This window comes from Rhinolophus sinicus, linkage group LG13 (genome assembly GCF_036562045.2).
Source record: "Rhinolophus sinicus isolate RSC01 linkage group LG13, ASM3656204v1, whole genome shotgun sequence".
NCBI classification, from domain to species: Eukaryota; Metazoa; Chordata; class Mammalia; order Chiroptera; family Rhinolophidae; genus Rhinolophus; species Rhinolophus sinicus.
Window position 1 is genome coordinate 40,625,710 of NC_133762.1, and position 14,710 is coordinate 40,640,419.

Genomic DNA, 14,710 nt, shown 5'->3' on the forward strand with positions numbered 1-14,710 from the left:
TTGCTCTGCATCCTGGTCATGGTGGTGGTGACACAAATATACACACACGTGAGAGATCAACATGAGCAAGGCTGGGACTGTTACAAGATTCAGCTGTAAATGCCCATCTCATGGTCATTGTAACGTCTATTACACCACATTCTTTTATACCAATAGTCACTGACTATTCAGTTATCCAAAATTATAATATAACGATATCAGGGTGATGGAGAATAGAAAGTGTGTGTGTGTGGCATGAGGTCAGGAGCAACAGAACATTATATCGCCATCTTCCATTGTGGGAAGTCCCGGGTAATGCCTAAGAGTGAGAAATCAGGAATGAACAGAAGCATGAAACATGGCAGTAAAATCTAAATAATCCATTAAAAGAGTTGAAAATTGTTGCCCCTCGGAGGTGGAAACAGTGTGCAGTTAGGGAGACTCCAGTTTTCACACGTAGAACTTATAGGACTATTTGACCTTTAACCGTGTGCTATGTTACTTTGATAAAGGTAGAAAATAATTTCAGATATTAAGCGTTATAAGCATTACAAATAGAAAGAATGCCCATACTATTAGCACTAGTAAGAATTTTATAAGCTTGCTAGATATGAGTGACGATCTCAGTCAATTACCATCCTAAACAGTAGTAAAAAAAAACAAAAAAAAACACTGAAAACAGTAATTATAATTTAGAAGATTCTATAAACTAGAAATTGTTAAAGATAGTTCTAACTAAAAATGTATAAGACAATTATGGGGGAAAAACATGTAAAACTGTGAATTGAAGTCATAAAAGAAAACCGAAATAAATAGAGGTAGTTTATGTCTGTGAATGGGAAAACTCAATACTGAAAACATATCCATTTGCCTGCATTAATATACAAATTCAGTGCAGTCAAATAAAATTCTAGAAGGGTTTTTCATGAAACTTAATAAAGTAATTCTAAAATGCATTTGGGCCAAGAACAGCACAACAATATTGAATAACAACAAAACAGTGGGAAGATTTGTACAAAAGAAGTATCACAATTATTATAAAACTCTCTGTATAGAGACTGGGTAGTTCTGACCAAGAGACAGACAAGTAGCTCAGTGGAGCAAGAGCTCATAAAAAGAACCACATATTTATGGAAACATGTTATATGACCAAGGTGACAGTGCACATTGTTTAGTGCTGGATAATTTATCCTTGTGGAAGAAGAAAAAGATCCCTACCACTTATAATACACACACACACACACACACACACACACACACACACACACACACACACACGGAAAATATAACTAGATCAAAGGCATAAGTGGAAAAAGCAAAACTTTTTCAAAAATTGAATGCTTCCTTTTTTGTGTGTGTAAGAAAGTCTTCCAAGTGATACCCACACTGCTGCTCTGTGGACCACACTAGAGAACCAGGAGGGTCTCTGTGCCAAGGAAACAAAGATAAGAACATTTCCTGCAACGTCGTGCTTAAAAAAACATTAGATAAAGCTTCACTGTCCGTCATGAAAAGAATCGATAAATTGTAGTATATCTTACAATAGAAAATGAGACAGCAGTGGAAACTTAATAAAATGGAGCTACATCTACCACATGAATATATCACACAAACTGTTGAGCATAAAAAATAAAGTTCCAGAATGCTGTGTACAGTATAATAGCATTTATATAAAAATGAAAGCATGCAAAATAATATTAAATATTGCTTAAGGATTTACATATATGTTGTAAAGTATAAAATCACACTAGACAATGATAACACCAAATTCAGGACAGTGTTTTCAAAAAGAACAGAGAAGACGAGGCAAAAATGTTAATATTTTGCAAAGATATACTGGTAGTTCCGTGAATTTTAAAAATATTATTCACTGCATATTTCAGAATAGAAAAATCTTTACTTAACTTAGTGATCTCAAATATATATATATATGTTAAAATGAAATCATACTTGCAAAAGCACTGGATAGGGTAAAATCTGCTCTGAATATCAAGGGTTGTTCATGATCAGGGAAGGATGGAAACCTGTTGTCTTCTCTTCTTGATTCTCTGTTGGGTGGAGCAGGACCAGTTGAAGCTCAATGCCCAGGGTCCAGACATGCCCGAGTCCCCACGACCAAAGTCCAACCTTGACTCAGCTTTATCATCGGAGAGAAGGAACATCAGGAGGGTGTGAGCAGGGAGCATGTCCGTGGTGGAGGTGGGGCTGGCGGGGTGAAGGGCAGGTTCTTGGGTAACCTGCAGGTCCTGGCAGCTTCTCTCCACTTGAGCCCCTTGGAGAGGGCAGGAGGTAACGTAGTACAAGGCAGGCTGGAGCTGTAGGAAAAATCATTCATTCACCAATGCATTCATTCGTTCATTCCACAAATAGTTGTTAAACACCTACTAAGTGGCAGACACTCTTCTTGCCCTGGGTTCATAATGCAGATCAGAAACGAAGCCCCTTCTCACTTCACCTAACATCTCTTTCTGAGGTCTGTACTCCTTTTATACCCACATCCATCTTTGCCAATAGACAGCACCTCCACCTCAGATAAGATCTATTAATTGATTTTGCCAATATTTTTATTTATTCCAAAGATATATCATATAAATACTGAAATATATAGTAGTTTATGGGGGGACTCTTTGGAGTTTGGATCTCAAAGGTTTGACCTTCAGCCCACCTCCACACCTTGTACTCCCACCTCCACGGTTCCAAGGAACTTAATTTGAAAACCTTCAAACTCCCGGGCATTACAAAATGCATGCATATTGGAAGCTCTTAGCGTTCCAGAGGACATCTGGAGGAAATAAGTGTTCACGACCTTCTCTTGAAGCTGGATAACCCTGTGGGCACCATGTGACATTGTGGGCATGCCCTGGGCTCCTCTTGCCCGCCCATCGACCTCCCTCCCTGAGGACTAAAGCCTGCCCCAGACTCACCTGTTACAGTTTCCACCACCTGCAGATGTAAGTGACTGTGAAACTCATCAGCAACATCACCTTGAAGCCCAAAAGGAACGCCACAAAGACAAGGGCAGGCATCTCTGGCCCTAAATACCAATGGGCAGAAGGAGACATCTGTGAGTTTAAATACCTCCTCTGATGTTGTGTTGTCAGGAAGGTTCAGAACCATTAATTGCAACCAAATCTATGTGATTCCAAGCCTATGTTCTTTTCTCTACACTCAGCTTTCTCTTGGAAATAAGTGATGATCTTGTCATATTAGCCTCACCTTGAATTTGACTCAACAAATATTGATTTGGAACATCTGCCACACACTGGCCAATGTGCCAGGCTCTAGAGGTACAAACCTGGACAATTAGCTCGGTGTCCTCAAGGCCTTTTGGTCATTTCACTTAATGTTTAATACACTCTTAGGAGGCTGGTATCATTAACACCATTTTATAGATGCATAAACTGAGGCTCTGAGAGGATAATTGACTCAGTTGCCTGAATTTATAAAGCTATAATTACTATAAGCTAAATTTTTAAACAATTTTGTCTGAATTCAAATAAAATAATAGTAGCTGACATTTTTTTGTAGATATATATGTAGAATTTACATATATTAATTCATTTACTCCTCATAATGACTCTATGAGTTAGGAACCTTCATTAGACTCATCAATACTACAGTAGACTCATCTTCAGATGAATAAACTAAAGCACAGAGAGTAATGCCTATGCAAGAATTAAATGGAAGCACCTGCTGTGTCATTGGAGCAGACATCACAGGGTCCCCAGTGTAAGGTTGTTAAAGCGAGTATTACAGACTTGCTTATATGGTTCATACTTGATATGGTTACATTTGACCATATAACCCCAAAATACTGTTTTAATAAGAGAGCATTGCTGAAGACCATCTCGTCAAGAATCATCAGTACGTGAATGTCCTAAGCTGAACTCAGTAACAAATTTTCAAGGAGATTGAGCTGGGAGATTGCTCTGTCCTCAGAAACGAAAGAAGCTGCATTCAGGATGGCCACCTCTAAAGTTAGCGTCAGCCAGAAACCATTTTGGTTATTCAAGGACTCACAGAGTCTTAAGTTGGGCAAGATGCTAATGATTACCAAGCTCCTCTTCTCCCAATGCACTCTGGAATTCACTCAGGAGACAGAGGTGACCCACCTGCTCCCAGAAGTGGAGGTGAGCTTACCTGGGCTCCCAATGGGCTTGTAGGTGGCATGGGCTGCTCTGGACAGTACGAGGTTGGCGTGGACTGGAGGCTGTGCCTCATGTTGCACCTTACAGCTGAGCACCCGCTCAGACCCCTGCAACGACGCATTCACCAACTGCAAGCTTTCCAGGGTGTAGGTCCCATCACTATTCTGCTTGGACGTGAGTTGCTCAGCTCCCTTGAACTTATGGCAGTTCTCCAGCCAGGTGAGATGTACATTCTGTGGGTAGAATCTCTGCACATGGCAGGTGATGGCCACCAAGTCCGAGGAAGGTAAAGCCTGGGATATTGTCACTGCAGGGGGAACTGACACAGCCCAGAAAAAGCAGACAATTACTATAGAAGTCCACGTGGGAGCCTGGGAGCTCCCTGAGGACGGGATCAACTGCCCAGGGCCTGCCCCAGAGGAGTATTTAGCTATTGGCTATCAGATGCGTGTATAAGTAAATGCATGATGAGAGAGTGCAGATGCATGTGTAAATGTATGCTTGGATGGATGCCTGCATATGTGGATGCATGGATGGAAGAATGAATGGGAAAGATAAAACCATCTTAATCTTTACTTTCTTTTCTATGATCATTAAACATGAAAAAATGACATTTGAATTCCATTTAAGAACCCATGAACCAGTTGGCTCATCTACGGCTTGGCGATTCTAAGATTTGAAGATTCATACACTCTAAATCCTTATGACTCAAAGATACTATGGTTTTACATAAAGGGGAATGTGGGCTTGGAGAGGTTAAGTAACTTGCCTGTCACAACTTGCACAAGGTCACAAGTGGCTGGGATTGTACCAGAGGCAGTATGTTTTCCTGTTACGTTATTTGACACCCAAAGTTTAAGGCTATAAAGCATGTAAGATTCCTGGCTCTAAAATTTTTATATAATGACTTTGAGAATTTTTTCAACCAGATTTGCAGCTGTGCAATAGAATGTATTTATAATGAGGACAATAGGGAGGATTTTTACATACTATAAAATGTGAAATATTTCAGTACAATTCATATGAGCACACAGCACGTTGTGGTTCTAATACTAAACCAAGGGATGGGAGACCCAGATTCTGGTCCCTGTGCTGACACTGTAGCCAACTGCATGACCTTGTGCTTACCCTCTGTTTCGAAGACTGTTAAATTATGAAATTATCTAAGGTCAGATTAGCTCTCACAGGGCTAGTTAAGACAGCTTTCAGCTCTTGGTCTAGGTTAGAGAGACTAATTCCTGCAATTTGAAGGAACTAAGGGCATCTGACCTGAATATATCCTTTCTCCATACTCAACCCAACTAGATCTATAAAATTCTATCAGTGTTGATGCTAATCGGTGGGGCAGCTAAGGTAAGACACCATCCCCAGAAAGTCACCTTCTATCCTCAGTCTTTCCTGTTCAACACAGAAGCAGGGATTCACACCAAGCAAAGAACAGGCCCCTCAGAAGGGAAGACCCAGGATGGTGAATACCTGGTAACTGGAGTGGTACCCGTGGAGAACAGTTCAGGGTAAGGTGCCACCAAGCAAGTGTCATGGGCTCTAGAGGGCCACAAGGACCCATAAAAGAATAGGGAAACTGAGATGGTTCATTCAAGCCACAAGTGAGTTCTCCTGGCTGTACGGTGTCCACGGCAGTGTGGGGAGGGTAGAGACCCGAGCCCAGCAGATGATAACCACTTCCGTGCACAGAATGGCAGACTGAACTGGTATTTCATTTAATCCTCACGAGACCAAATGAGGTAAACACAGAAAGCTGTGTGGTGTCAGAAAAAACAAAACAAAACAAAACAAAAAGCCACTTAGAAGGACCCTATGCAAAATCAGGGCCCAATTTCATAGAAATTGTCAAAAAGGAATGGGTTGAAACTTCACCTTGAAAAACACTTAAATTATAAAAATAATTTTATTAATTTATACTGTAAATTAAATATAGAATATAATTAAAACTTTGCACCAACTCTTAAAAAGAACAAGTGTTGGGAATGTAAGGAAGTTGGCATAATTTTTTTCCAAAAACATACTGTAGTATCAACAAATCCTTCATTTCAAATTTCACAGTCACAGCACAATCATTAACAGAGAACTTTGAAGATGTATCTGTGTGTTCTATCAGTTTGCACTCGGGGCCTCTTTTAATCAAAGTGTTCTCTTTTGAAGTGGCCACAGAATCATTAGGATCAGAGCTTTTTCTTCTTCTTTTTCCATCTTTAACCACCTAGAGGCTCTGCCTACGACCTCAGCCATTCCTCAACATCATTCACATCAGCTTCTTGAAATACAACTTTTGTTAGATCTCTGATTTCACGTTGCAGTGGGTGTGGATTCTGTGCGTGCAGTGTGATCTGATGTTTGCCATCATGGCAAGATCTGCCTCCCAGAGCACAGGATTTCTGGGCTCCATGTCACCGCCATCAGAGGACTGACCTCAGGCCAGTGGTGCTGGGTGGTGCCACTTCCCATCTCAAATTCCCAAAACACCTTCCTGATTCGTTACCTCAGGATTTCTCCATGACCATGAAATGCCACCCAGCCCAGGCAGACACATCCGAGTCTCCCCTCCTTCACGGGACGATCCTGAGGAATAGCCTACACAGTTCTTACAGGGTCCCCAGTGGTACTGAGCCTCAGTCCTCCACAGGGACACCCAGTTCAATATCTCCCCCTGTCTTGGGTGTCCCTCCTTCCCTGGCTCACTCTCCCCATCCTTTATTCCACCTGTACCCAAGTTCCGGCTACGGGCACTGCTTTCAGGGGTACCCAAATAAAGACACCCACATTCCTGTCATTTCTGTGACAGGAAACCCAACCTAAGATGCATGCAGTGTTGAGCAGTGAGGGATTTTGAGTGGGGGCTTGTTTTATAAGTAATCAATTTGTTTGTGAATATTTGCATTTTCTATGGATTTTGCTTTTCTACGCAATTGTCCTAATTCCAGGGACAATTATATAATAAATACTCAGATAAGGACGACTCCCTGAATGGTTGTTTCCTACTTTATAGTCAAAGATACTGAGGCTGAAAGAATTTAAGTAACTAGCAGGAGATCCCACAGCTTGTAAGTAGCAGAGTCAGAAGACAGAATTCCCGTCAAACACCTCTCACTCACCAGCTTTATAACCTGGCGCAGCTTTCACTTCTTTGAACCTTAGTTTTCTTCTGTAAACCATGAATGGAACAAACAGTGTAGGACAGTTGTATAAGTTAAATAAATCAACCCACATGGATGTGCTTTTTGACTGTGTGCTGTGCTCATTTGCAATGTTGGTATCGATACTTTTATCCATGTAAATGTGGTTACTTTCATGATTATAGCACACAAGAGAAAGAGAAAAATATTTTGTACACTTTAAAGTCCTATATACATTTAAGGAATTAATCTTACTGCTGTGCAGCCTTGGGCCACTTGCTTGCCTTTTCTGGGCTTTAGAGTTGTCATGAACAATGGGATAATCACTAAGATTCCATCTAGGCATAATATATTATAACCTCACTGAATTTACTACCTGTCCAGCAAAATCAACACAAAAATATCAGGTGAAAAATTAGGCTCTTACCCAGGAATGAGTAATGATCAAAAGACATCATATAGTCCTTTAAATTTGGAAGTTTCGAGGACCTTTACATCCTTTCCTTATAAAATAATAATATAATTAAATTTTTAAATTTATTACTGGAAGGTATTTTGTCTCCATTTTACAGATGAGAAAACTGAGTTCTGAGAGGTGTTGTGAATAGTAATAATAATGCATGATAACAACAATAATTGCCACTTCTGCATGGTTCATATGGGCAAGGCACATGTTTCGTACTTTGCAGGTATCATTTCACTGAATCCTTGCCATAAGCAAGTGAGGGATGTGCCATTTTTCAGATGAGGAAACTGAGACATCCACAGCCCAACTAACCCAGCTGAACAAAGAGAAACTCCTTACCACGGAGGTACTGGTCCAGGCGAATGATTTGCTGGGAAAGCACGGTTGCCTTGTACTGGACGTGGCAGAGGACATGGGAGAACACATCGTCAGCCTGCAGTGGGACGAGCACACTGCTTGTCACATTGTAGGTATCTCCACTGAGATGGACAGTGGGCTGGGACTTCAGCAGTGTGTGGTTGTTTTTATGCCATGTCACCGTGACATGCTGTGTGGGGAACCAGGAGGACATGTATGTCAGTTGGATGCTTGTACCCGGCTCAGATCGCTGAAGGGGACCTTGTAAGACGTGAGAGTAGATGCTTCTACCTGCAAAGAGACACCCCTCCTGTGAGAAAGCACGAACGTGCCCAAATCGCAGCATCTTAGTCAAGAAGCCTCATTGCCTCCTTGTCCACAGGATTTAAAGGTTATGTTCTAAAAGGATTTCTGGCTGGTATCAGAAGCCAGATGATAAAACTACAGGGACCCCAACAGTATGTAAGGAGCCCGACTCACCCACACCTCACGGCCACACCCATGTCACACAACCCTGCTGATGGGCTCTGCCTAACTCACTGAGTTCTCACTGCAGCCATAGGATGTGGGAGTTATGCCTCTGTGCATTTCACAGATGAGGACACTGAGGCCCAGACAGGCTAGGTAACTTGCCCAAGGCCCACAGCTAGTCAGTGGCAGAGCCGGGATCCTTAGCCAAGCAGCCTGGCCCCAGGGTCTGTGCTGTGACTATTGCTCAGCTCTGCCTTCAGTCCCTGAGAAGGGAAGAGTGCCTCACTGCTCAAGTCCAGGTCACATGAAAGCAGGTGGCACAGAGAAGTGGTTAGGAGAACAGGCTGGGGGGTCACATTCAACCCAAGTTTATATTCCCAGGTCCTCTACTGGGTGAGCCTGAGCAACTCAACTCTCTAAGCCTCAGTTTCCTCATCTGCAAAATGGGGATGGTTCTTAATTTTCAGAGTTAATTAATAAATTAAGTAAAGTAGTGTAGAATATGTGGCACATATTAATCACTCTGTAAGTGGTCTATCATCATATACTCACAATAACCAGCTGAAAATTGTTATTAATCATATTTCTAATGTTAACAGGGAAAGAAAAGGCTCAGAGAGGGTTAGTAACTCACCCAAGAGCCTCACAGCGAACAGAACCCACATTCCAACCAAGGAGTTCTGACTCTATTCAAGGGCTCTTTCTGTTACATCACAGCTGCTCTACTTCTCCACAGTTGACCTTATAATAATCAGTAAACTTGAATATTTTCCAACGTTTTTTCCCAAGATCTGGGCTGGGCACCACAGAGATTGCAAAACAGGCATGCTAGAACACCCACTGTGTACCCCATAATCCAGCTGCCAAGCAAGGGTCAAGAAGCAAATCCCCTTGAGGTGGTCATTTGCACGGATGAGGAAACTGAGCTCAGGAAGGGCAGTGCTTTGCCTGAGGTCACAGATAATCAGTGGCAGCCCTGTGATGTGACACTGATCCGCTGAACCCCAAACTTGGCCACCTCCAACATAAGAGCCGGTATCTGCTTCAAGAGTTGAGGGTCTCGTGGTGGAGGAGAGGAGTAAACTGATAACTCCCCATCAGGGCCTTGCAGGAGGCCCTGTAGGTTAAGTGCCCGTTGTGAGAACTGAATGATGTGGGCAGATATGACCATTCAAGAAGAAATAAAGATCAGAAATAGAGTATTTAAGGTTGACTTGAGAAGAGACTTGAGATAACACTAAGGTTTGTATTCTCAGGCAGGATGTAAGACAGAAATACAGAAAAGCACATTGAATTTCTGAAGAGACAATCCTACCTTCTCATTTCAGCTATGAGATCCCTGAGACCTTGGCCCAGCTGCTGCCTTTCCCTGCTGTCTTTTGTCACAGAAGGTATGTGGGGACACCTAGTGCCCAGTGGGTGCTCTACAGGTGTCAGCCAAACAAACAGAGGCACAGAGCTGGGAGTGTGTGAGGGGCAGGGTTTTATGGGCCAGACTGAGGTGTAACTGCAGCGGTATGTTACACCAAATGCCAGGAAAAGAAGTTGCCCTTCCTTGCTGTAAACCACAGAATGCTGGGAACCGCCGCACAGGGGAGTGGTAGAAGCAAAGTGATATTCTCAGGGGAGTAACCTTGCAGCTGTGGGCCAGGTATACTGCATGCAGGTGAAGGAGAAAACTAAAACAGGAAAGAACTCAGAGTCAATAAAGAAGTGAGTCAACAAAGAAAATATGTAACTTGCTTCTGATCAGAAAGGCCCAGTTTGGAGTTTTTCACCCACATCTATATATCTTGCTGGGTGAACGTTTTCCTTATTTCTGCTGCACAACAACAAAAGTGCAGGGAGAAATTGAATGGTGAAGGGGATCATTCCTCCTAAGGATTCTTACAGCAGGCAAATAAAGGCCCATTCTTTCCGGGAGAGATAGAGTGCCGAGTCAAAGCCCCTATTGTGAAGATGTGTTGTGTTGCCAGCTCTGCATCCCGTCCACCCTTTTCTCTGTAGTGGCTGGGCTATAATACATGCACGCAGGCACAGATGCTCATACTTCCGGGAAGGAGCTGTCCGTCCCCACTCCTCGTAGTTCGGGAGAACTGTCAGTGCTCACTCCGGCTTAGCCCTGCCAGGCCCAGGCCTGGCCAATCATAATCCTCCCTTCTCTCCACGCCCTCTCCTCTGCCCATCCCCTCCGGTTCATCAATCCTTCCAAACTGATCCAAGCTGGGCCAAGAAAACAGCTGGCGTCTCTGGGTCTGAACAGCTAGCGGGCAGCTCCCCCTAGTGGGCAAAATCATCCGTGGACACAAAGGGTTGGTAGATACCGAGGAATAAAGGAGCAGAAAAAGGAGAAGGAGGATGGGAGGGGGAGAGGAAGAGAATGAGGAGAGAGGAGCAAAAAGGCAGAGAAAGGAGAAAGAGAAAGCAAATTGAGTAATAGAGAGAATGAGAATCTCGCACTTGCACCCACCCTGTTTCCCATCTGAGTCAAGATTTCTGGCCTCGCATTAAAATTGACTTCCAGAAACTACCAGCTGAACCAGTCTTGATTAAAATCCTTCCTAGAAGGGACTTTGGCACCCAGGAATCCATAATTGACCGTTTTCTGCAGTCAAGTGTTAAAGCAGAGAACTTTCAACCTGAAGAACGCATAGAATTAGGGAGGGAAAGTCCCACTCCTTCCTGGTGAGGTTGTGGGAGAGGGAGAGAGGAGTCGAATTTAGGGGTGAATGCCTGAGAGTTCTATCGCCAGCCCAAGGTGTGGTCCCTTCCTTTATCCTCATCCAGTGCTACTCTGAGTCCCTCACCTTCGACTGTCCGCACCCCAGGCAGATGCCCCGTGTTTTCACACAGGACCCTCCCAGCCATGCTGCCCAGAGGGGCTGGGCGACAGGTGACACCCACCTTTCTTCAGCCTGGGGGCCTGAGCCCGCAGCGTGATGTTGGTCCAGACGGCGGGCTGCTCATCATGCAGCACCCAGCAGGCAAAGTCCCTCCGGGCCAGCTTGGCCTCTGCCTGCCACGTGTGCTCCAGAGAGTATGTCCCATCTGGGTTTCTTGTGACCTGGGGGGTCACATGGGTCTGGATCTTGTGCCCGTTTTCCATCCAGATGAGGTGCAGGTCGGAGGGGTAGAAGTGGCTCGCGTGGCAAGTGAGATTCACTCTCTGAGACACAGGGAAGTACCCCGCAGGGGGGTTGGTGGTGATCGTCACAGTGGGGACAACTAGACAGAGGAGCAGAAGGAAGCATCTGGTAAAATTAGGCCTGCCTGCCTGGCCCCTGTGTGTTTCTTTCCTACGAACCAGCCACAAGAAGATTGCTCAATCTCTCATCAGTTACTTTTTTTTTTTTTTTTGAGAAATAATTTTTTCCTGTATGCTCCATGTAAAGCAAGTGGAGCCACATGTTAATATTTATTCAATGTGGGTAGGGGTCCATGGGTGCCTGGCATATTATTTTCTGTATGTTTGAAATATTTCGTATCATGAAATCACTCCAATATAACGCCCCTGAGGATAGAGACTAATTTTATTCATAGCTGTATCCTCAGCACCTAGAATAGTGCCTGGCCCATAGTAAATAGTCATTTATTGAATGAATAATAAATATTTAAAGTTAATGAATAATAATATTTATTCTATCTAATAATAGTTATTATAATAATATTTATTATTTTTAATAATATTTATTAATACAATGAGAGTAGTAGAACAAAAATGGTTAGAATGGAAAGTTGGGCCAGATAATAGTAAGAAGAAACACTCATGAACAACTTACTCTGTGTCGGGCAGTGTTCTAGGTGCTTTATAAGGAATAACTCATTTAATCCTCACGTGAAGCCTATGAGGTAGGTCTTAATTTTATTTCCATTCTAAGAGGAAACTGAGGCACAAAGAGGTTGCGTAACTTACCCAACATCCCACAAGTTGTAAAGGGGTACAAAGGATGAAACCCAGATGGTCAGCCTCTGGAACCTGTGCCTCTCATGGCTGTACTGTGTCATCAGCCATGGCAATGAGGAATTCCGGTTTCCCATTAGTGAAATGGGGCTTCAGGCGAAAGACTTCAGAAACCATTGCTGCCAGGGAAACTGTCCCTCACCTCACCCTACTGCCCACTCACCTCGGAGCGCTTGGGAGAGGTTCATGCTCTTACGCAGGGGCTCTGCCAGCTCCCCGTGGGTGACTTCACAGGTGATCTCTGATGAGACATCTTTGATGGCCAGTGTCACCCATGCCTTACTGGTGACAGAGTAATTGCCTTTGTTGTCAGTCAGCAGGCGCTGAGCTGAGGCTGGATGCTCATCTCCGTCCTTCATCCAAGTGACATTGAAATCGTAGGAGCTGAAGGGGCCAGCGGTGCAGTTGAAAGGCACGGAATTCCCAGGGACTGCCCTCTGAGATGGGCCCATCAGAGTGATAAAGGCCTGCCCAGCTATGAGAGAGAACACTTGTGTGCACATTGATAGTGGAATGCATTTAACACTCAACAGCCCGTAACAGGTGCCTGTGTTGTCAGGGCCTGTGGGCCTACTGTGCACCATGCCGGGTTCCAGCCTCGGAGAGCATATGAACAGATAGTAACAAGATAATTACAAGCCCCAATTACAACTGGGGCTCGATGACTTCAGGGAAACCCAAAAACTGCAGAGATAGAAAATGCCGGAAGGACTTATTCTAGAAGGGTATTAAGAGATGGATTCCTGGAGGAGGTGACATTTGGGGCCGAAACAGAGGAATGTATAGGAACCAGCCATGGAAAGGAGCAGGAGAAGAACATTCTAGAAAGTGGGAAGAGCAGGTGACAATACTTCAGGCAGGAAGAGCTGAGTGTGCTTGAGAAACTGAGGTGTCTGTAGCACTTCAGCATCGTGGGCAAAGAAGTGCAAAGCACCCTGCGACTCATAAAACACTTTCAGGTGTGTGTGCGCATTTCATCCTCATCCCAACCAAGGGAGGCTGATATTGTTGCCCCCACTTTCCAAAAGAAGAAACAGAAACTCAGAGAGATCGAGTGACTTGCTCAAGGTCACACAGCCTATTAGTGGCTAAGGAGGAGTGTTAAGCAGGTCTGTCTGACTGTGGGTCCAGCACTCTTCCCACGATTCCAGAGGCTCCATCACTCCGGGGTTCCCCTCTCCTTCTGTCTTTCCCGCCCTCACGCCTTCTCTGACCTAGACCGGGTAGCCACCCAGACCAGAGCTGGCATCAAAGAAACTGGGCGAGAGATGGGCCCCTGACCTCCCCCCAGCCCTTGCCCTCATGTCACATCTTTCTGTTCCTGACCCCCAAAACTCCCATCACTCCATTTCCCACAAGGTCCACATAGAGGAAAAGATGCAAAACAGCGCCCTGGCAGGCAGGTAGGTGGCTAAGCTAGGTCCTCTGCGCCTCAGTCCCCCTGTCCCCTCCCCCACCCCAATACACAAGGTGGCTGGATTTGGTATCCCTGAGGGCCTCCCTGCCTGCTCTTAGCAGCCTCCCTGACAGTACTCAGGGCTCACCTGTGAGTCCCAGCAGAAGGGTGGGCAGGAGGGAGCCCAGGGCTTGCCCAGGTGTGGCTGTCATCGCAGGAGGCTCAGTGTCCCTGGTCTGTGCTGGGCGCCAACCCCCAGATGAGATTCTACAGGAGTCCAGGGCCACTGCCTGGTCTCCTGACAGACTGGGCAGAACTTGCACCTCCCACACACCCACTCACCCCAGTGTGGAGCAGCAGTGTAAGCCACAGTGAGAGAAGTGGTCACTATGTCCCAGGCCTTTTTCCAAACCCCAAACCCTCAGGCCTGTGGTCTCCAGCTGGGGAGGCACCTGCTGCCTGCGCCTAGGTGCCAGCTACCTCTTATGCCCTATGAGCCAGATTAGGAAGGTGCTGGCTCTGCCTCAGGCTTCTGCTACGGAGCTCTCTCTGAGGTGGTGAGCCTCCTCCAAGCTGGAGACGTGATGGAGAGCTGCCTGCTCTGGCCCAGGCCTAGAGATGCCTCTTTGGACTGCAGAATGGATGGGATGTGGCCTGGGAAAGGTTGGTGAAGTGAGCTTGTACATATGCAACCAAATAAAACAAAGATACAGCATAGACTTCGAAATCCAACCTTTGCTCCATCACCTCACTAGATTCACACAATGTTGGCTGGGACTTCTCCTGTTGCCTCAAATT

At 44.8% G+C, this 14,710-nt stretch overlaps 1 protein-coding gene across 1 annotated transcript; it reads right to left on the reverse strand.

Moving 5' to 3' along the window:
- Nucleotides 1-1,629: 1,629 nt before the first annotated feature.
- LOC109448418 (Ig heavy chain C region) lies at nucleotides 1,630-14,189 on the reverse strand. Its single transcript, XM_019733717.2, has 7 exons — nucleotides 14,061-14,189; nucleotides 12,680-12,991; nucleotides 11,460-11,780; nucleotides 8,067-8,375; nucleotides 4,120-4,446; nucleotides 2,904-3,013; nucleotides 1,630-2,294 (listed from the first exon to the last, which is right to left on the reverse strand). Exons 1-6 carry the CDS (start codon nucleotides 14,122-14,124, stop codon nucleotides 2,907-2,909), a joined length of 1,440 nt encoding a protein of 479 aa, XP_019589276.2. The 5' UTR covers nucleotides 14,125-14,189; the 3' UTR covers nucleotides 1,630-2,294; nucleotides 2,904-2,906.
- Between the last annotated feature and the right edge of the window lie 521 nt (nucleotides 14,190-14,710).